Genomic DNA, 23,258 nt, shown 5'->3' with positions numbered 1-23,258 from the left:
CACCAAATGAACAATGATTCTCCACCAGTGATATTAGCTGTGGTTTGAGTTCAAAATTGTTGGCCTGAATGGGTGGTTTCTGAATGCTGCTACCACAATTCCCAGAGGTTGGGTTTATGTATGAACCAAGAACCCTCCTCTCGGGAATGGCATTGTTTCCATCAGCTCTCTCATGGTTGTGAACTTCTCTATCCATGTTGAGATCTAGAGCTTCCTCAAAATTGTCCTCAGATTCTCCTTCAGATTCTTCTTCTCCCAGTGCTCTCTTCCCTCTTGCTTCCCTTCTAAGTTTATGAAGGGTCCTCTCTGGTTCGGTATATGGAGGAGTTGATGTCTCTCCTCTCCTACCTGTCATACAAGAACACAGCACAGGCAACAAACAAGTGAAATACTCTTGGTTAATGGAAGAGTATGGTTAGAGCAGTTGAGGAATTAATTCAAATAGTTAGTGAGTCAGTGAGTTAGTTGCTTGAATTTAAACGCATAAAGAAAGAAAGCATGTAACAGAGTGCAGAAATTAAAATTCAACAAGTAACTTGAACTGAATTAACAAAACAAGAAAAATGCTCAATCTAGTTAACTTCCAATTTGAGAATTGTCAATCGAAAACCAATCCCCGGCAACGGCGCCATAAACTTGATGCGCATAAACTAGTTATGCCACGATTTAGGAAATTGCACGATCGGCAAAATTCCTTCCGGCAAGTGCACCGGTTATCGTCAAGTAAAAACTCACAATAGAGTGAGGTCGAATCCCACAAGGATTGGTTGAATGAGCAATTCGGATTAGAAGTGTGTCTAGTTGAGCGGAATCAAGAATTAGATGAGAATTGCGGAATGTAAAATTGGCGGGAAACGTAAATGGCAAGAAATTGAAATTGCGGAATCTTAAATTGCATGAATTAAAGAGCGAGAAGCTAAATTGCTGAAATTAAAAAGGGATCGGGGTGATTGCATGAATTTAATTGCAGAATGTAAAGAGAAAGTGGTAGATCAGAAATGGGGAATTCATTAGGTTTCAGGAGATATTGAGATCTCCGAATCAAAACATTTTTATCCCTTCCTCAACCAATGCGTTCATTGAATTTTGCTTGGCAATCTTATATGATTGGATCCCAATCCCTTGGCTCACCAATTCTCTCTAAAAATAAACAAATTCCCAATCCCTTGGTTTAAATGTTCATAAGAAGAGATGATGCTCGATCACTGATTATACCACACAGTTTCATGAACCACAATTTGGTAGGATTACATGTCACAATATCCATCCAAACCCCAATCCAATTCACTGTGAGAAAGCTTCTCTAGCATGAATCCTCCATTCCTTTCCCAAGGTTCCGAAGGATTCCAATTATGGATAGTTTCTTTCCCAAGACAACTAACCAATGGAATTAGATCGAGAAGCTTTCTAACAAAATTCAAGAGAAAATATTGAAGAAGAAGATAAAAACTATTATTGATTCATTGAATTACAATAGAGCTCCCTAACCCAATGAAAGGGGTTTAGTGAGTCATAGCTCTGAATTCAATAACAAAAAGTATGAAAACTCGAAAAATGATCCAAAGTTCTCTAACTAACTTAAATTCTATCCTATTTATATACTTTCTAAATTGAGCTTCTGTTGTGTTTCTTGGGCTTTGAGGCCTTTCCCTGATTTCTTTTTGCTTTGGGTTTATGATCCATAATCCTGATGAGGCTGCTGATCCAATTCTGTAACATTCATTGAGCCAACTTAGTGATAATCAAGTAATGACACATGACTCAACAAATTGAAATTCCAGACTCATCAATTCTTCAGGCCCAATCCCATAAACCATGATATTCAATTGGGTTTCATAAACTTAAACGTTGGACACTCCTGGAGGTGGTATAACTCAAGCACGTTTAAGCTTCAGTTTAAGGTTAAACTGAAGCTTAAACGTGGAAATGGAAGAAAGCAACCCTGGAGGGTAAAGTAGTCGAACACGTTTAAGCTTCAGTTTAAGGTTAAACTGAAGCTTAAACGTGGAAATGGAAGAAGGCAACCCTGGAGTGTGGAATTGTCGAACACGTTTAAGCTCCAGTTTAAGGTTAAACTGGAGCTTAAACGTGGAAATGGCTCCCTGGTGCATTTCTCATTTCTGGCGTTTAACTTCCAGTTTAAGGTTAAACTGGAGGTTAAACGCCACTTTCAGCTTTTCCTCGGCTTTCATGATTTTGGCGTTTAAGCTCCAGTTTAAGCTTAAACTGGAGCTTAAACGCCACTGATAGTTCCCAGCATTATATGGCTTGGCAGTTTAAGTTCCAGTTTAAGCTTAAACTGGAACTTAAACTCCACATGTGATATTCAAGCTTCCTTTATTGATTTTGTTGCTTCCTTGCCTAACCTCTTCTTCCCTGAAATCATCCAAACAACTGCATCAAAGTCTTGCAAAATTTCATGAGAAATCTTCCATTCATAGCATTCAAGTAATATAACTAAAAACTCATGGAATTTGCATCAAAATCATACTGTTTGGATGGTTCATTGCTTTGTTATTCATTTAACCATTCTTGGTTACTTTAAGCTCAAGAAAATGCATAAAACAACTAAAACTAACAGAAAAATGCTAGTGAAACTAGCCCAAGATGCCTTGGCATCATCATCCTTTTTGGAGGGTAAAAGTGATTCAGGAATTTGTCTGATAACTGTTTCCATGTCTTTATGCTTGCTGCAGGTTGGTTATTCAACCACTTCTTAGCTTGATCTTTTACAGCAAATGGAAACAGTAATAATCTGTAGACATCCTGATCCACCTCTTTATCACGTACTGTGTCAGTAATTTGTAAGAATTCTGCCAGAAACTCAGTAGGTTCTTCCTGTGGAAGACCGGAATACTGGCAATTTTGCTGCACCATGATAATGAGTTGAGGGTTTAGCTCAAAGCTGCTTGCTTTGATGGGAGGTATACAGATGCTACTCCCATATGCAGCTGTAATGGGGTTAGCATATGACCCCAAAGTCCTTCTGGACTGCTCAATTCCACTTAGGTCCATGATAGAGAAAGGGAAATGATATGGATTGCAAGTAGATTATTATTTTTTTTTTAAAAAAAGATCGAAAATAATAAAATAAAACAAAAGGAAAATAGAATAAGATTTCGAAAACCAAAAGAAAAACAAAATCAAAGCAAATTGGAAACTAAATCAATCAACTAATTAAAAAGATTTTGGAATTGGCAATTAAAAAGATATGATTGAAAATTATTTTGAAAAAGATTTGATTTTTTTTTTTGAAATGAGGAAAGAGAAAAACAACAAAATGACACCAAACTTAAAATTTTTAGAAAATCAAACACTAATTTTCGAAAACCTAAAGGAAAACACAAAGAAGACACCAAACTTAGAATTTTTAAAGATAAAAAAGGGACAAAGGACATGCAAATTCGAAAATTAAAAGAAAAACAAAAGCATGCAATTGACACCAAACTTAAAATATGAAACTACACTCAAATAAAAGACTCTAAACCAGCAAAAATAAAACAGTCCTAATCTAAGCAACAAGATAAACCGTCAGTTGTCCAAACTCGAACAATCTCCGGCAACGGCGCCAAAAACTTGGTGCACGAAATTGCAATCACACTTTGCAATCCCGCACAACTAACCAGCAAGTGCACTGGGTCGTCCAAGTAATACCTTACGTGAGTAAGGGTCGATCCCACGGAGATTGTCGGCTTGAAGCAAGCTATGGTTATCTTGTAACTCTTAGTTAGGATATCAAAGATTATCAGGATTGATTGTGAAAAGCAAAAGAACATGAAATAAGTACTTGTTTTGCAGTAATTGAGAATAGGTTGAGGTTTTGGAGATGCTCTGTCTTCTGAACCTCTGCTTTCCTACTGTCTTCTTCCTCAAGCACGCAAGACTCCTTCCATGGCAAGCTGTATGCAAGGGTTTCACCGTTGTCAGTGGCTACCTCCCATCCTCTCAGTGGAAATGTTCAACGCACCCTGTCACGGCACGGCTATCCATCTGTCGGTTCTCAATCAGGCCGGAATAGAATCCAATGATTCTTTTGCGTCTGTCACTAACACCCCGCCCTCAGGAGTTTGAAGCTCGTCACAGTCATTCAATCATTGAATCCTACTCAGAATACCACAGACAAGGTTTAGACCTTCCGGATTCTCTTGAATGCCGCCATCAGTTCTAGCTTATACCACGAAGATTCTGATTAAGGAATCCAAGAGATATCTACTCAATCTAAAGTAGAACGGAGGTGGTTGTCAGGCACGCGTTCATAGTTGAGAATATGATGAGTGTCACGGATCATCACATTCATCCGGGTTAAGAACAAGTGATATCTTAGAACGGAAGCAAGCATGATTGAATAAGAAACAGTAGTAATTGCATTAATCCATCAAGACACAGCAGAGCTCCTCACCCCCAACCATGGGGTTTAGAGACTCATGCTGTAGAAGATACAATGAAAAACGTGTAAAGTGTTATGAGGTACAGATACAATGTCAAAAGATCCTATTAATAGTGAACTAGTAACCTAGGATTTACAGAAATGAGTAAATGACAGAAAAATTCACTTCCGGGCCCACTTGGTGTGTGCTTGGGCTGAGCATTGAAGCATTTTCGTGTAGAGGCTCTTTCTGGAGTTAAACGCCAGCTTTTATGCCAGTTTGGGCGTTTAACTCCAATTTCTATGCCAGTTCCAGCGTTAAACGCTGGGAATTCTGAAGCTGATTTGCAATGTCGGTTTGGGCCATCAAATCTCGGGCAAAGTATGGACTATTATACATTGCTGGAAAGCCCAGGATGTCTACTTTCCAACGCCGTTGAGAGCGTGCCAATTGGGCTTCTGTAGCTCTAGAAAATCCACTTCGAGTGCAGGGAGGTCAGAATCCAACAGCATCTGCAGTCCTTTTCAGCCTCTGAATCAGATTTTTGCTCAGGACCCTCAATTTCAGCCAGAAAATACCTGAAATCACAGAAAAATACACAAACTCATAGTGAAGTCCAGAAAAGTGAATTTTAACTAAAAACTAATAAAAATATACTAAAAACTAACTAAATCATACTAAAAACATACTAAAAACAATGCCAAAAAGCGTATAAATTATCCGCTCATCAGCCTTCTCTAGTCCTGTGCTGCTTGTACGCAAGAAAGATGGCAGTTGGTGGTTTTGTGTTGACTATCGAGCCGTTAATGTCATCACCATTAAAGATAAGTTTCCCATTCCCACTATTGATGAAATTCTTGATGAACTATTTGGTGCTGCTTATTTCTCCAAAATTGACTTGCGTTCGGGTTACCACCAGATTCGAGTTTGGGACGAGGACATTCCAAAGACCGCCTTCCGTACGCACCTTGGCCATTACAGATTTGTGGTGATGCCTTTTGGTCTTACCAATGCCCCTTCAACATTTCAGGCAACCATGAATAAGGTGTTTCGGCCGTATCTCCGGAAATTTATTGTGGTGTTTTTCGATGATATACTTATTTACAGCAAATCCAAGGAAGAAGACATTGCACATTTAAGAACAACACTGTCAGTCCTACAATAACATCAATTTGTGGCCAAGCTCTCTAAATGTACATTTTGCCAACAAGAAGTTGAATACCTAGGCTATGTGGTGGGCAAAGAAGGAGTGCAGGTTGACAATTCTAAAATTAAGGCAATTGTTGAATGGCCCAAGCCAGTGAACTTGAAACAACTGCGGGGATTTCTTGGCCTCACTGGGTACTATCAGAGGTTTGTCGCAAGATATGCGCAATTGGCTACTCCACTCACTGAACTTCTCAAACGCAATAATTTTCATTGGGAGCAGGCAACGGAGATTGCATTTGAGGAGTTAAAGTCAGCCCTTACTCGTACTCCGGTATTAGCCTTACCCGATTTCAATCTGCCATTTACAGTTGAAACTGAGGCGTCAGCCCAAGGGATTGGTGCAGTGTTGTCCCAACAAGGGCATCCCCTTGCTTATTTTAGTAAGAAACTTAGTAGCAAATTAAAGGTGGCATCAGCTTATGTCAGGGAATTGTACGCTATTACCCAAGCGGTGGCAAAGTGGCGGCATTACTTACTAGGGCGCCATTTCTGTATCAAGACAGATCACCAAGGCTTACGTGAATTAATGTCACAGGTGGTGTTGACCCCTGAGCAGTAATTCTATCTGACCAAGCTTTTGGGATATGATTTTGAGGTCATATATCGTTCTGGCAAGACTAATAAGGCTGCTGATGCCTTATCCAGACAGGGTGATGGGAATCTAGAGGTGCAATTCCAGGCATTCTCAACGGTGCAATCCACATTACGGCCCTTGCTCTTGCGCGCCACTGCAGAAGATCAAGAAACCCAATCAATGATAGCACAATATAACCAAGGGTCCCTCAACCCTGAATTCTTACTCCAATAAGGGTTGCTAACTTACCGGGGCAGAATTTGGGTGCCAAATTTTGAAGGTTTGTGCAATCAATTACTCAAGGAGTTCCATTCTACACCCATGGCGGGACATCAAGGGGAACTCAAGACTTTTAAGGCCCTTGGTAGTGTCTTCTTTTAGCCTGGACTCCGTAGAGACATTCACAAAATGATTTAGGAATGTGAAGTTTGTCAAACCACAAAATATGTGCCTGCAAAGCAAGCTGGCCTCCTCAACCCCTTGCCGGTTCCTAAAGGCCCCTGGATGGAGCTCTCCATGGATTTCATAGTGCAATTGCCAAAATCAGTCGGGTACTCTGCGATAATGGTGGTGGTGGACCGCTTTAGTAAAACAGCTCACTTTGAGCCGCTACGGGCAGGGTTCACTGCTTCTTCAGTGGCCAAAATTTTCATTGCAGCTGTTGTTAAACTTCATGGGTTTCCTTCGATGATTGTCTCGGACAGGGATCCTATTTTCCTCAGCAAATTCTGGCGCAACCTGTTCGAGCACAGCGGAACACGCTTGCACTATAGCACTGCCTACCACCCACAGAGCAACGGTCAAACGGAAGTGACAAATCGTTCCCTGGAGGAGTACCTTCAAGCATTTACCCATTCTCGGCCACAATTATGGACGTCCTTTTTGCCTTGGGTTGAATTTTGCTATAATAGATCGTTCCACTCTGCCATCCAGATGACCCCACATGAGGCACTCCACGGCTTTCCTATGAACTTGCCCCCTGGTTACGTTCCTGGAACTTCTCCCGTGGTGGAAGTCGACTCCTTCTTGAGGATCCGTGAAATCCTCAATGATGAATTGGGCTTCTATTTACACCAGGCTCGAAGCCGCATGAAGAAACAGGCAGATAAGCACCGTCGCGATCAAGAATTTCAAGAAGGAGAGTGGGTTTTGTTGAAATTGAAGCCCTATCGGCAGATATCCCTCTTCCACAAGGAGCATCCAAAGCTGGGGAGACGATTCTTTGGGCCGTATCGAGTGCAACAGCGTGTGAGAAAGCTGGCGTACCGATTAGAGCTCCCTGCCGGCAGCACCATTCACCCCGTCTTCCATGTTTCTATGTTGAAGAAGTTCCGTGGAGAGCCGCCAGCAGAGGTACCTGTCCTGACGGGTGCACCCGCCGCTTTTCAACCTCTCCCATCTGCAATCATTGCACGCCGCACGGTGATCAAAGAGGGACAACCAGTTGAACAAGTATTAGTAGACTGGGAGAGGACATCGAGGGATGAAACCACTTGGGTGAATAAAGAGGAGTTACAGAGGATGTTTTCTGATATTGACCTTGAGGACAAGGTCATTGTTGGGGAGGGGATAGTTGATACAGTCACTACTCCAAACCCATCTCAGCAGCTGAATCCAACAAGGAAAGAAGAAGAGAGTAGTGACACTGGCCCAATTGTTAACAAAAGAGAGCGAAAGATGCCATATTGGGCTAGGGACTATGTAATGGGTAAATGAATGAGAGAACATGGTAATAATAGACAAAGTTGTTAGGATCTGCTAGGAATTTAAGGAAAAGAAAAGGAGTGAGAAAGGTAGGAACAATCTAGACAGTTAGTGAGTGGAGTCATGCCTGACTCGAAGAGGGGAGAGTGAATTTCTGTTATTGTTTTTGGTTCATCAATTCCATTTCCATTTTGTTCTAATTCTGTTGATGTTCAGTAACTTAGTTGATAATTGTGAAATTGCTTTGTGCTCTAACATGAGTACTAACAGAAGAATTTGGATCCTCTAAATTTTAAATTTTTATTTTAGAGGGTAAAGTGTAATTTCTTATCCTTGAATAGTTTTTCTCTTATTTTTTTGGTCCCACTTATATATGAAATAAATGGTGAAAGATCACACTTTTTTTTAAAGTGAAATTCGAAATTTAGAGAACCAAATTCCTAAACGAATCAATTAAAAATGACCGAACTAGCAAGTTTGGATTATATGCAAAACAGCAATAATAAAAAGAATATTATAAAAGATGATATCAAGTCAAGTTTAAAAATTGTTGCACTTATGATCAAGCTAAAGAAGAAAAGATTTCATCTCTTTTTGCCAATAGCTAGAGCATTGATTGTGCAACGGCTAATTTGATCAAATAGGACATGATTTCAACATTGAGGAAGTGATCAAAACTATATATATGAAGAATTCATCCAAAGAAGAAGGCAACCATTTGAGCCAAATCTGATCATATATACCAGCCTTTGTTTTTTGTTTTGTTTTTTTGTTTTTTGAATGTGTTTATATTTTTCTATTGTCTAGAATTAAATTTATATTGAGAGATAAAAGATAAAGAAAATTGATCACACAAAAAATATTTTATTCTTTTGTTTGAATATTTTGATTTTGAAAGTATACTAAAATTTGAGTGCATTTTGTTTTCTTTATCTAAGTTGGGTTAGTACTTATAGTCTATAGAATACTAAACTTAGGGTTATATAGTTTAAGTGTATAATAAAAGTGTGAGTCTCTTGGAATTGGTGTTTGTAGTCAACCTTAATTATAGTGAAAATTTTATTATTATTATGGTGGAGACTGAACGTATATCACATTACACTTCATGGCTGAGCTAGAATATATCGTAGTGTGATTCTTTTTTCGGGGACGCTACGCATCCATGTAACCATGTAACCAAGTTGGCCCAACACCAAAAAAACCCAATACCATTAAATGAAACGTGAAATACTCGCGCCCAATACACACGAAATCGCCCAACGCTTCTTCTCCCGCTCTTCTTCTTCTTCTTCTTCTTCTTCTTCTTCTTCTTCTTCTTCTTTTCACGCTCGTTTACACACGGAGCGTCTTCTTCTTCTTCGCCTTCTTATTCGCGTTTCTTCTTCTCCTCCTTTTTTTGCGTTCCTTCTTCTTCACGTGTTTTCTCTTTATCGTCATTATTTTGTTGTTGTTGCTGCTGTATTTTTTTGTCTTTTCCTCCTTCTCTCTGGTGAAGAAGCAGTAGAAGGTGAGGAAGAAGAGTTTTGAATAGTTCAGAATGAACCGAACACAGTACTTATGGTGAACCGAACACAGTACTCATGGTGAACCGAACACAGTACTCATGGTGAACCAAAAACAATACAATTGTATAGTACTGAGTGAATGAAACATAATCCATTATATAAAATCAAATTCAAACAGCTTTCTGTAGAATGAACCGAACACAGTACTCATGGCGAACCGAACACAGTACTCATGGTGAACCGAAAATAATACAATTGTATAGTGCTGAGTGAACGAAACATAATCCATTATATAAAATCAAATTCAAATAACTCTGCCTACATTTTACATATTATCAATTCAATTCAATTCAATTCAGTACACCTCCATCCATTTAATTCAATTCAAATTAGCAATTGCATTCCATTCAATTCGATTCAAAATTGAATAATTCAAACTTTGTTAGTTTGATTTGTTTCAGAAGAGTAATCCAAATCGCTCTCCTGTTTACCAAAAAATTTTGAATCCCTAAACACTGAATCCTAAACCCTAAACACTAAAACCAGAACCCTGAACCCATAAACCATAAATCCCTAAAACCTTAAAACCTAAACCCTAAATCCTACACCCTGAACCCGAACCTTGAACTCTGAATTCTGAACCCTGAACGCTAAACCCTAAACCCTGAACCCGAACCCTGAACACTGAACCTTGAACCCTAAATGCTAAACCCTAAACCCTAAACCCTACCGTAAATCCTAAACCCCTAAAACCTTGAACCCTGAACCCTGAACCCTAGACCCCTAAACCCTAAACCCTCAACCATGAACATGGTAAACCGAAAATAATACACGGGGTGAACCGAAAGTTTGAAACACATTGAACCCCTGTACACTGAACCCTGAACCCATAAACCCTAAACCCTAAAATCCTATCGTCATTCTTTTGTTGTTGTTGTTGCTGTATTTTTTTCTTTTCCTCATTCTCTCTCTGTTGAAGAAGCAGTAGAAAGTGAGGAAGAAGAGTTTTGAATAGTGCAGAATGAACCGAACATAGTACTTATAGTGAACTGAACACAGTACTCATGGTGAACCGAAATCTTAGTTACGGTGAACCAAAATCTTAATTACGGTGAAACAATTATATAGTGATTAGGGAAGAAAACAGAACATATTGGTCTAATTTTTGTTAGACTCCTTTCTGCGGATCGAACCAAAAATATGAAAGTGATAAACCACCTCTTTAGTACTTACCGAACCGAAAAGTTACTTACATTTACTCAGAGTTATTGACACTCACAATTACTCACAGTACATATTATCAATTCAATTGAATTCAATTCAGATGTAGATCACCTCAGTCCATTCAATTCACTTCAAATAAAATTAAAAATTTTATTCCATTAAATTTGATTCAGAATTCAATAATCCAAACCTCATCAAATTGATGCGTTTGAGAAGAATCATCAAAATCGCACTCATTCAACTGATTTGAAGTTGATTCATTCGTTGTTTCATTTCAAAAGTGCATATCGAAAAAGAAAACGAAGAAGAAGATGAACGACGAAGATAATTGCGTTGAATCAATCCAGATCCATAATGCAGAGAAGAAAAACGCAAAAAAGGAGAATAACAAATTTAATTAGGTTGAGCGAAAGAGGTTTATGTTGTATGAAAAAATTTACGTTGAGAAACGTTGATAACGCAAAATAAGGATTCGTTATCTAGGTTATAAAAGGCACGTGTAAAATAAGCAGGAGTGTGGGGGCGTGGAGTGAAAGTTACATGAATACCATCCATGTAATTTTTACATGGATGTAAAGTTTTTTCCTTCTTTTTTATTCTTCTTTTCTGCAACTTTCACCTATATTTTATTCTATTAGTGTAGGACGAGATAAACACAAAAAAAAATCTCCTAAATTCAGTATACTATAAATTAAATTTATTAAATTATAAAAATGATTCTTTAATTCAACTTTTTTTAATTCATTTGGGACCTTCAATAACAAATTATATTAATTATACATTTTAAATCAATATAAAATGTGTTACAAATACTTTTCTTTAATTGTCCAATAATCTGATCTCATTCTCATTAGGGTACAACACCCACCGGGACAAAAAGTGAAAAATTTAAATAAATACGACAAAATTTATTGTATCCACTAACATTTTTATTTATATTATTATTTTTTATAGGTACGCACTTTAGGACTTATTAGGGTACTCAAATCCCGTATCTTACCATTATTTCTTACCCGAAATATGCAGCATATATTATATGATGAGTACCGCAACGTTACCAATAACATTTCTATTAATATCTGTTAATTCTTATTTATAAGTGTGTTTAATAGAAGTATTTTTGTAAATGTATCTAATAAAAATATTTTTTTTTATAATTGTATTTAATAAAAGTATATTTATAGATATATTTTTTGGATGTGTCTCTTTATATATGTGTTTAAAATATAATAATTATTCATTATTGATAATAAATTGACAAATAATATATTAGTACCCTATATTTTTCCTTATATGATATACACACTTTTTTCTTTAACATGTCTCATCTAATTCACAATATATAATATGAAAAGTAGCGAAAATATATAAATAATAAGGGGGTATAATTAACTGCTGCTAGCTAGTAAAGTTTTGTAGTGTCCTTTAGAGAGAACTTTTCCCAAACTTTAACCTAAAACGAGTTTCATTATTTTCTGTTCGTTAGTCTGCTTCCGAACAGGTCGGGTGGACAGAAGATGCAAGATGGATAGGTGAGGATGTCTTAGTCTTGGTCGCACTGATTGTGGGTCTGCCGAGCTGGCGAGCACTTGTACTGGCGAACGGACGAGGGGGGGTGCCACCTGCAAAGACACTCCGACGCTCAAGTCAGCAATGTGCAGGCGGGCAGAATAATGGAGTGAGAGAATGTGACGTACCTCGGGGGAAGAGCCAATCTTCCCCTTATATACATGTCAGTAGTGGGCCCCTTACGTGACAGGCCCATATTCCCAAGGACGCTGTCCTGCAGCACGTGTGTGATCCGTACAGGACGCGTGTCCGGGTCGGTTGTAGGGCGCGTGCCCGGGTCGGGTGTTACATGGGTCGGGTCGGCCCAAAGCTGGTTCTGGGCCGGGCCGTAACAGTGCCCCCACGCGCCAATGGTAGTCGTGGGAGCTACCAATGGCGTGTCGTCTCGCATCTCGTCTGGTCGGTCGCTCGTGGGGAGGACGTGCCCCCAAGGCGCGTCTCTTGGTTGCTCAAACAACCGTTTCATCGCCTCGTTTCCTGCGCCGAGCATTGAATGCTCATAATGGGGTGAAAAACCCCATTTGAAAAGACCATTTTGCCCCCAGGCGTTTCGCGCTCTGGAGGCAGCTTTTAAACGAGCGGTTTTGGTATTTCTTCATTTTATGTACTTTTTCCGCACCCTCTATTCTCCCTTCCCCCTCCTTGCTACAAGGCTTTGCTGTGGTGCCTCCGTTCGGGTTTCTTGCATTTTACCAGATTCAACTCCATCTTCCTCTCATCAATTCAGGTAATTTTTCCTGATCATCCTCCCTTTTGTGCATTACTTCTGCATGCTTGTTATTTGGTTCTTTTGATGTTACTGCGTAGCCTTAGTTGCGAGTAGACGTGTTAGGGGGGAAGTACCATTCTAGGGTAGGCTTTTTCTCGTTCCTTTAGTCTTCTAATCTTGTTTGCCGTTAGTCGGGAAGTCGTGGGGGGTGGTGTTTGTTTTCGTCCTGAGTGACCGATCTCTTAGACTAACTGGATGGTACCCCCATGTAGGTATGGCCCGCACGGTCTCCCGAGCATCCGTTAACCCTGCGGCTTACGACCAGTATGCTTGGGTCGTCTCAGATGTGAGGGATTCACCCAACCAAATGAGCGAAGAGGAGCTCACCGAGTTCCGACAAGCCGGGTATCTGTGTGGCGGGACTGACGAGGAGGCCAATTATGACGCCTTCGTCCCGGCTGCTCACGAGCGGTTGTATGAAATCAACTTCCAACCCCGCCAGGTCGCCGACTGGATTTGGTTCTACAAGGCCATATTCACTCAAGTCGGAGTTCGCATTCCGTTCTCAGCCTTTCAAATGGCGCTCTTAAACCGAATTTCTGTGTCACCGTCGCAGTTGCATCCGAACAGTTGGGCTTCGATCCGCTGTTTCGAGATGGTTTGTGAATATCTCGACCTGCCGGTGTCCGTAGATGTCTTTCTCTTTTTCTTCACCCTCACAAACCCTACCAAGCAGGGGAAACACAGGAAAGGGTTCATGTCCTTCCGGGCTGCTCAGGGTCGGAAGATTTTCGGCTTGTTCGAAGATTCTTACCATGGGTTTAAGGACAAGTATTTTAAGGTCCGTCCGGCCAAAGGTCGCCACCCCTTTTGGTTGTCTCTGGAGGGGGTACGGCTCATCCCGACTTATTGGAGCTTCGGGGCAGGAGCCAATAGTTTTATTAAGGTAGTTTATAAAAACATGTCGGCAGAAGATCAGCAGATTGCCGAGGTGCTAAACGCGATTTTTGGGAAGAACCCAGTAAATCCCCACCTCCTCATGGGTGATCGGGATTCCGGTCGTAATTATATTGTGAGAAGCTCTTTACTTTACGCTTTATCTTTTTCCTTTCTTGTTGATATTATGTGACGACTAACCGACCTTACTTGTTTTCCCGCAGTGGATATGTCGGCGTCCGTGACGGGTCTTCCCGACTTGTTTCAAACTTTCCTTGGTGGTGGCGACGATGAGGAGAGTGACGAGCAACCCGCCTCAAAGGGACCTGATGCACCGGAGGACAAAGACGCTCCCGAGCAGAAGGCCGCAACCGATGGGATCGGGACCTCGGCTCAGGGCGCCTCGGTTGAAGGTGGCGAGGCGGCCCGTGTTTCTCCTATCCGTGAGGTTGTCGGGACTGGGGGTTCGATGCCCAATCCGGATGATGAGGAGGAGGTGGTGGAGGTCTCTAGCCTAAAGAGAAAGAGAAAGAAGACATCCACGGCGTCCTCTAGTCCTGAGGGTGTCCTTACCGTCATGGAAAGGAATTTCGATGCCAGCAACTTCATAGATACCCAACTCATTCCTGGCACTGAGGAGTACTTCCACGAGTCTTCCCTTGCCGGGCAGGCGAGGTGGATGTACCGAACTCTTCTGCGGGGCGCCGTGATAGCCCGGAAGGCCGAGTTTGAGCTATCCGGGATGGAGTCTCTCCGTCGGAAGTTGGACTCCGCTGGGAAGGCCAACAATGAATTGAAAAGTGAAGTGGAAACTCTTCGGGAGCGGTTGACTCAAACTTCGGAGAAGTTGGATGCCGCCGAGAAAAAAGCCACCGCCGCCGAGCAGAAAGCTACTTCCGCCGAACAAAAGTTAACCGCTGCCGAGAAGAAACAGAAAGAGTCGGACGCGACGATTGAACGTCTAGTCGAGCGTGAGATGGCTCTGGAGAAACAGGTCGGCGAAGCGCAGAAGCATACGGCCGAAGTCGAGAAAGAGAAGCAGGCCGCGGAGGCCGAGCTGGCAACGTGGAAGGCGAAGTATAAAGATGTCGTTAAGCAGGGCAAGGCCGCGATCTTGGGTACTGAGGAAGCCCTCAAAGCTCAAATTAAAGTTGTTGCTCCTGAGTTCGACACGTCGGCGATTGGTGTCCGCAAGGTTATTCTTGATGGCAAGGTTGTCGACGTCCCCAAGAAGTGAATTTCTTGTTTACAGCCTTTCGTGCAGCCGCTTTGTTATGACTTGTAAACTATCTTAGTCTTGGCCGTTTTTGGCTTGCGAACAATTTAGCCGTTTTATTTTGGCTTGTGATTAATGACCATTTTAGCCGTTTGCCCATGTTGTCGTGATAAGCTTTTTATTTGTCTGAGTGCGTTATCATTTCTAATCGTATTGGTTTATACTTCGTCGTTTACTCGCTTGCTCGTGTTATCATTCCTATTAACCGTTTTTGGTTTGAAGTTATTTAGACTGGCGGCCCGTGGCCTTTCGTGTAGTTGTTTGTTAAGACGTTGATTGACGACTTCCCGGGGTGATCAGTCCCGGGTCGCACGTCGTTGTCAGTCACGATGGGACGGTTTATCTGAAAAACTTAGATAGAACATGGTGGAGAATTTGCACAAGTATATCTTATTCGGTATCCACATAAAAGACTTGAAAGTTACTATGAAGTTCAAATGGCAAATTAACTACTTAGCTAGATTAGCCGGCAGGTCGCTGCGTCCTCTAGGAGTAGAATCTTCTAAGGTTGTCCGCGTTCCATGTTCTCGGGACCTCCTTGCCATCGAGCCTTTCTAACTTAAAGGCCCTTTTCCCATCACTTTCTTGATTCTGTATGGGCCTTCCCAGTTGGCCGCTAGCTTGCCTTCTCCTGGGGTCGGCAGGCCGATATCATTTCGCCTCAGGACAAGGTCGTTTGGTCCGAATTCCCTCTTGAGCACTTTGGTGTTGTAACGGAGCGCCACTCTTTGTTTTAGCGCCGTTTCTGTCAAGTGGGCCATTTCTCGGGCTTCTTCTATCAGGTCCTTTTCTACAGTTTCCTCTACTCCTTTCAAGAGCAATCGTGGGCTTGGTTCGCCGATTTCCACGGGTATTACTGCATCCACCCCGTACGTCAGTCGGAATGGGGTTTCCTTGGTGGAGGATTGCTCGGTTGTTCGATAAGACCAGAGGACCGATGCCAGCTCGTCGGCCCAAGCGCCCTTTTTGTTGTCCAACCTCTTCTTTAGCCCTGAAAGGATAACCTTGTTGGCGGACTCCACTTGTCCGTTCGTCCGAGGGTGTTCTACCGAAGAGAACCTTTGCCTTATACCTAGGCCGTTGAGAAATTCTGTGAACTTTTTGTCAGCAAATTGTGTGCCGTTGTCCGAGATGACGACCTCTGGTATCCCGAACCGTGTTATCACCTGCCTCCACATGAATTTTCTGCAATTGGCTGAGGATATGCTAGCCAATGGTTCGGCTTCTATCCATTTAGTATAGTAATCAATTGCCACTATGAGATATTTGACCTGCCCAGGCCGACAGGGAAAGGCCCCAAGAGGTCGATTCCCCACTGAGCGAATGGCCGGGAAGTCGTCAGCAAGCTCAACTCGTTTGCCGGTGCCTTGGCAAAGTTGGCGTTCTGTTGGCACTTTACGCACTTTTTGACGAACTCTTTGGAATCCGCCATCATCGACGGCCAGTAGTACCCAGCTCGGATCAACTTCCTTGCTAGGGCTTTTCCTCCGATGTGGTGCCCACAGCAGCCCTCGTGGACTTCCCTAAGGACGTAGTCCGTTTGGTCGGGGTGTAGGCACTTCAGTAGGGGCTGGCTGAGCCCTTTTCTGAATAGCTGTCCTTGGATGACGGCGTATTTGGCCGCTTCCCTCCTTAATTTCACCGCATCCTTTTCGTCACCAGGGACTTGGCCGTGTTCTAAGTAGTTGGTGATGGGGTCTAGCCATGAAGAACTTAGGGTTGTTATATGTAGTGCAATTGCAGGTTCCCTTGTCATGCCTTGGATGAGAGACCGGTTTCCCTCCCCTGGCTTAGTGCTGGCTAATTTTGATAGGAGGTCTGCTCGTGCGTTCCTTTCTCTGGGTACATGCTGGACCGTGACCTCGTCAAACTTTTGGCTCAAGCTTTTGACCTTTTCCAAGTACTTCTGCAACAAGGGGTCCTTGGCTTGATAGCTGCCGTTTACTTGGGAAGTGATGACTTGGGAGTCGCTGCATACTTCCAGCCTTTTTGCACCGACCTCTGTTGCTAGGGTCAAGCCTCCTATGAGGGCTTCGTATTCTGCTTGGTTGTTCGAGATGGGAAACTCGAATCTGACTTACTGCTCGTATACGACCCCGTTTGGACTTTCTAGGATGATCCCGGCTCCTCCGAAGGTCTGGTTGGAGGCTCCGTCTACATGGAGCTTCCACCGTGTGCCCATGTCTTCGCCTGGGTCTCTTGTTACTTCAACCAAAAAATCTGCCATGGCCTGTGCCTTGATGGCTTGTCGGGGCTCGTACCGTATGTCATATTGAGAGAGCTCGATGGACCAAGTCATCATTCTTCCCGCCAGGTCGGGTTTTTGGAGAACTTGTCGGATCCCTTGGTCCGTTCTGACGACCACCTGGTGACTCTGGAAATACTGTTTTAACCTTCTCGAGGAAGTTAGGAGTGCTAAGGCTAGCTTTTCCAACTTGCTATATCTTAACTCTGCTCCTTGTAGGGCCCTGCTTATGAAGTAGACTGGTTGCTGGGTCCTCCCGTCCTCCCGCACTAGTACTGCGGCCAGGGCTTCGCTTGTTATAGCGAGGTACAGGTACAGTGGTTCTCCGTCCCTTGGCTTCCCGAGAACGGGAGGTGCCGCTAGGATTTCCTTGAAGTGTTGAAAGGCTTCTTCGCACGCGGGTGTCCATTCAAACGCCATCCCTTTCTTCATGAGGTTGAAGAATGGTAGGGCCTTTGTCGCCGAGGCCCCGAGAAACCGGGAAAGTGATATTAATCGCCCTGCCAACCTCTGGACGTCCTTGACACAGCCCGGGCTCTTCATCTGAAGTATTGCCTGGCATTTCTCCGGGTTGGCTTCTACCCCTCTCTGAGTTATCATGAATCCCAGGAACTTGCCGGCTTCCATGGCGAAGGCGCACTTGAGGGGGTTCAGCCTCATACCATGTTGACGGAGGGACGCAAACACACTTGCCAGGTCGTTTAGGAGGTCGTCAGGTCGTGTTGTTTTTGCCAGGATGTCGTCCACGTAAACTTCGACCGTTTTCCCTATGAGGTCGTGGAATATCCTGTTCATCAGCCTTTGATATGTCGCCCCTGCATTTTTCAAGCCAAACGGCATTACCTTGTAGCAAAAAGTTCCTCCTGGCGTTATGAACGCCGTTTTGTCTTCGTCTGGTCGGTGCATCGGTATCTGATTGTAACCGGAGTAGGCGTCCATGAAACTCAGATATCGGTACCCTGCCGCGGCGTCGACGAGTGCATCTATGTTGGGGAGGGGGAAGCAATCTTTGGGGCATGCTTTGTTAAGGTCAGAGTAGTCCACGCACATTCTCCATCTGCCATTGTGTTTTTTCACCAATACCACATTTGAGAGCCACGTTGAGTAGTCCACTTCTCGTATGAAGCCTGCTTCTAGGAGGCCGGCCGTTTGCTTGGCTACCTCCTCTGCTCTTTCCGCCGACATCTTTCTCCTTCGTTGAGCCACTGGGCGTGCTTCCGGCTTGACGGCTAGGTGATGGGAGATGATTTGTGGATCTATGCCCGGCATGTCGGCTGGCGTCCATGCGAACAGGTCTTTGTTGGCCCTTATCATTTCAATCAAAGGCTCCTTCAACTCATGTGGGAGGTTCTTGTTGACGAATGTGAACTTTTCCCCTTCGTTACCGATGCTAAATTTCTCCAGGTCCCCTTCTGGTTCCGGCCTCGGCTTGTCCTCTACTCTGGCATCGAGGTCGGCTAGGAATACGCCGGATGCTTCCTTGGACTTCTTTCTGAGGGAAAGGCTGGCGTTGTCACAAGCGACCGCCGTCTCGAGGTCTCCTCTTATGGTCCCTATGGATCCATCATCGGTGACAAACTTCATAACTAGTAGCTTGGTGTTGATTATGGCTTCAAAATACTTGATTGTTTTTCTTCCCAAGATGATGTTGTAGGTTGTGGAGTCTCGGAGGATTACGAACTCGGCCATCGCCGACCTCCGACCCTGCGCCTGTCCCACCGAGATTGGTAGGGAAATGACTCCGTCTGGTTTGATGAAGTGGTCGCCTAACCCGATGACCCCGTGCTGGTGTGTCGTCAGGTCGGCATCCTTCAGCCCTAGTGCGTCGAACACGTTGCGGAACATGATGTTTGAATCAGCTCCTGTGTCGACAAGGATCCGTTTGACGAGGCCGGTTCCCACTCTGGCCGTTATGACCATGGGAGGGTTTTCCGGGGCGTTGCTGAACCATTGGTCTTCTGGGCCAAAAGAAATGGACGGAGGTTTCTTGGTACTCTGCACGGGTGGAGATGAGATCGCCAAAACCTTGGCGTCCTTTTTGTGTGCCGACCGGGATTTTGGTGCGGCGTTCTTTGCCGTTACCACGTTTATCACGGTGAGGCCATGGTTCCCGCCTTCGGGTTCCTGCCGTCGCCTGGTCGAGTGCGCCTTGGCTTCCTCATCTTGATCGCGATAACGCCTTCTCGGCTCCCTGATGAGATGGGAGAACGCGGCTAGCTTTCCTTCCCTTATCGCCTGTTCTAGTGCATCCTTCAGGTCGAAACAGTCCTGTGTTTGATGGCCATACCCCTTGTGGTAATCACAGTAAAGGTTCTTGTTTCCTCTTGTTCGGTCCTTAAGTGCTCGGGGCTTCGGGAGGATTCCCTTCTCCGCTATCTGTTGGTAGACCTCCACGATGGGGAGAGTGAGTGGGGTGTAATTGTTGAATTTCCCGACCCTGGGGAATGGTCGAGGTGCCCTGTTTGACGCCTCTTCCCTAGCTTTTTCCTTAGCTCTCTCTCCGTCGACGGGCTGCCGTGCTTGGCTGTAACCGGACTGCCGTTTGTTGGCAGCCACGACTCGGCTGACTTCCTCGTCGTTTATATACTCCTTGGCCACTGTTTGGATTTCATGCATCGTCCAAACTGGTTTCGTGGTGAGGTGTTTCCGGAAGTTCTCGTTGAGGAGGCCGTTCGTTAGGCAAAGACTGGCCACCGAGTCGGTTAAGCCGTCAATTTCCAAGCATTCGTCGTTGAACCGATCCAAGTACTTCCTCGTCGATTCTCCTTGTCTCTGGGTTATCCCCAAAAGGTTGATGGGGTGCTTAGCCTTTGCTATTCGCGTTGTGAATTGAGCCAGGAAAGCGCGGCTGATGTCTGAGAAATTGTAGATAGAACCTTGGGGGAGGCCGTTAAACCATTTGATCGCTGGTCCTGCTAAGGTCACCGGGAAGGCGCGGCATCTCACTTCGTCGCCTACCCCCTCTAGATTCATTCTGGCCTCGAAGGCCGTCAGGTGTTCTAGAGGGTCTTGAGTTCCGTCGTACCTCATGTCCGTTGGCTTGTCGAAGTGTTTCGGCAGCCGGACCTCGAGGATAGATCGGTGGAACGGGGTGGCGCCCATTATCACAGGTTGTCGTGTTCTTCTGTCTTCGCGACCTCTTGTCGCTCGATGGGTCGGTCTGCCTCGGGAGTAGATGATCGTGTCATTTCGTCTCCTCATTATGGGTGACTCCTCCCGCGAACTCTCTGCTTCCGTCCGCGGGCGGCTTCGGTAAGAGTCTTCCTCCTCGCTTCCGGGAGACGGGGTATAGCTCGGATCGGTAGAGCGTCCGTCCCGCTCCCGGTCGGCAAGCTGCCGCTCCAGGTTCTGGACTCGGTGGCGCAGCTCTTGCATTATTATGGCGCTATCGCCGCCCGTTCCTCCGAATGGTCGTGTCCCCGTGCGTCGATGGGGGGACCTTCGCCGCCCCCCTTGCGAGGCGACGGAGGCTGCCCCCTCCGCTCCGGCAGCCCGGCCTTGGTCGCCAAGACCCAGTACAACCTCCATTTAGAGTCCCCACAGACGGCGCCAATGTTCGTTAGTCTGCTTCCGAACAGGTCGGGTGGACAGAAGATGCAAGATGGATAGGTGAGGATGTCTTAGTCTTGGTCGCACTGATTGTGGGTCTGCCGAGCTGGCGAGCACTTGTACTGGCGAACGGACGAGGGGGGGTGCCACCTGCAAAGACACTCCGACGCTCAAGTCAGCAATGTGCAGGCGGGCAGAATAATGGAGTGAGAGAATGTGACGTACCTCGGGGGAAGAGCCAATCTTCCCCTTATATACATGTCAGTAGTGGGCCCCTTACGTGACAGGCCCATATTCCCAAGGACGCTGTCCTGCAGCACGTGTGTGATCCGTACAGGACGCGTGTCCGGGTCGGTTGTAGGGCGCGTGCCCGGGTCGGGTGTTACATGGGTCGGGTCGGCCCAAAGCTGGTTCTGGGCCGGGCCGTAACATTTTCATATATAGGTTTACAGCAATGCCAATATATAAAGATAAGACTTAAGTCAAAGTGTTTGGATTAATTAATATAATGGCTCCTTCCAGTTCTTAGTTTTTGCTTCTTTTTTATTGAAGCTGCTTTAATTTAACCCATTCTTTCTCCTTTGTTCTTTATTCATTTTTTAACCAGGTGGTGGTATATTATATATATGCCTTGTTTGAGAATCTACTTTAACTTTCTTTTTTTTTTTTTTACGATATTTTATGCATACCTAACAAGACAAGAGCTAATTTATCACAAAAATTAATTTTATTTGAGATTTGTCGATAATTAATAAATTACAGGATATAACAGTAAAATCGTTTAAGAAAATGAGTGAATGCAGCTAATTCACTCAACCAACTCAATTTTATTAGACTACTTGTATAATTTTTTTAATATCAATTATATTTTATTTTATAAGAGAATAAGTGAAACCATGCTTAGAAAAGAGAAACCACTACTAGCTAGATGTTAATATTAAGAATAGTTTTTAAACTATTTTCCTTTTTGTTACGATATCAATATACTTCTCAATATTTTTTAAATTGATGAATATTTAAAATTAAACAGTTATTTGATAATAATTAATTGACAAGCAAGTAATAATTTGAGAGTGAATCGCTCTCATATATATATATATATATATATATATATATATATATATATATATATATATATATATATATATATATAACATCTTTTTTTTAAAATATTTTTTAGTAATTAAAATTTAACATATATAATCGATTAAATCATGTTATTTTTGTCAAAATTAGGCTAGACAAATTGATTTAAGCAAAAAAATGGTGAATAAAATCTTAAACTGGTCTAAATTAATATTATTTTTTTATAAAAAATGACTATAGTCCTTATTATAGAGAATGATTAAATTACTTATATATATATATATTAAAAATTCTAAATCTTAACTCTACGATAGAAAAATAAAACACTAAAATTTAGGATTTTCAAAATTAATATATATAATAGAAGTATTTTAATTATTTTTTATAATAGGGTATTTTAGTCATTTTCTATAAAAAATAATATTAATTTAGATCAGTTGAAGATTTGATTCACCATTTTTTCGTTAAATCAATTTGTTTAGCCAAATTTTGACAAAAATAACACGATTTAATTAATTATATGTGTTAAATTTTAATTATTAAAAATATCTTTATAAAAAGATATTTTTGACGTTTTTATCTGAGTAACTCCCTTCAAGAATACAATTTTGTTAGGGAGCTCATTTTTCTTTAATTAATAACCAGCCAACAAAGTAGTGGGCCAGCATACACTAAGAAAAAGAAGAAAATTAAATAATCAAAGTAAAAATAAGGGATAAGTATTATTTTGGTCCCTCACATTAAGGGTCGGAATCGAACCTGTTCCTGATATATATTTTGATTTAAAATCGTCCTTAATGTTATATTTGGTATTAAAATCGTCCTTTTTGACCATTTTACCCTTATATTCTCTCACCTCTCTAACTTCAAACCCTATTTTTTCACTCCACCGTTACAACACAAAACACACGGCGCAACTCCTTCTCCTTCTTCTTCTTCACACACAACAATCACTCTTCTTTTTCTTCTTCACACACAACCATCACACACCACCACCACCTCCTCCTCCTCCTCCTCCTCCTCCTCCTTCTTCTTCTCTATCACACACAACCGCCACACACACTTCACCTCGACGGCGACCTTCACCCCGACGGCACGGCACTCCACTCCGACGGCGCGACGACCTCCACCCGACGGCGTGGCGACCTCCAAGCGCAGCAGCGGCCAACGACGACCTTCACCTCGACGGTGCAGTGATTTCCAAGAGCAGCAGCGGCCAACGACGACCTCCACCCCATGGCGATCTCCAAGAGCAACAACGGTGACCTCCATGCTTTTTATAAGATAAAGTTTCATTCTTTCTGT

At 43.2% G+C, this 23,258-nt stretch overlaps 1 protein-coding gene across 1 annotated transcript; it reads right to left on the bottom strand.

Moving 5' to 3' along the window:
- Positions 1-16,328: 16,328 nt before the first annotated feature.
- LOC130939569 (uncharacterized) lies at positions 16,329-16,829 on the bottom strand. Its single transcript, XM_057867662.1, has one exon. It carries the CDS (start codon positions 16,827-16,829, stop codon positions 16,329-16,331), a length of 501 nt encoding a protein of 166 aa, XP_057723645.1.
- Between the last annotated feature and the right edge of the window lie 6,429 nt (positions 16,830-23,258).

Source organism: Arachis stenosperma, chromosome 7 (assembly GCF_014773155.1).
Source record: "Arachis stenosperma cultivar V10309 chromosome 7, arast.V10309.gnm1.PFL2, whole genome shotgun sequence".
Lineage (NCBI taxonomy): Eukaryota > Viridiplantae > Streptophyta > Magnoliopsida > Fabales > Fabaceae > Arachis > Arachis stenosperma.
Note: the sequence above shows the minus strand (reverse complement) of the source record. Positions and strands in the feature narration are given on the sequence as shown.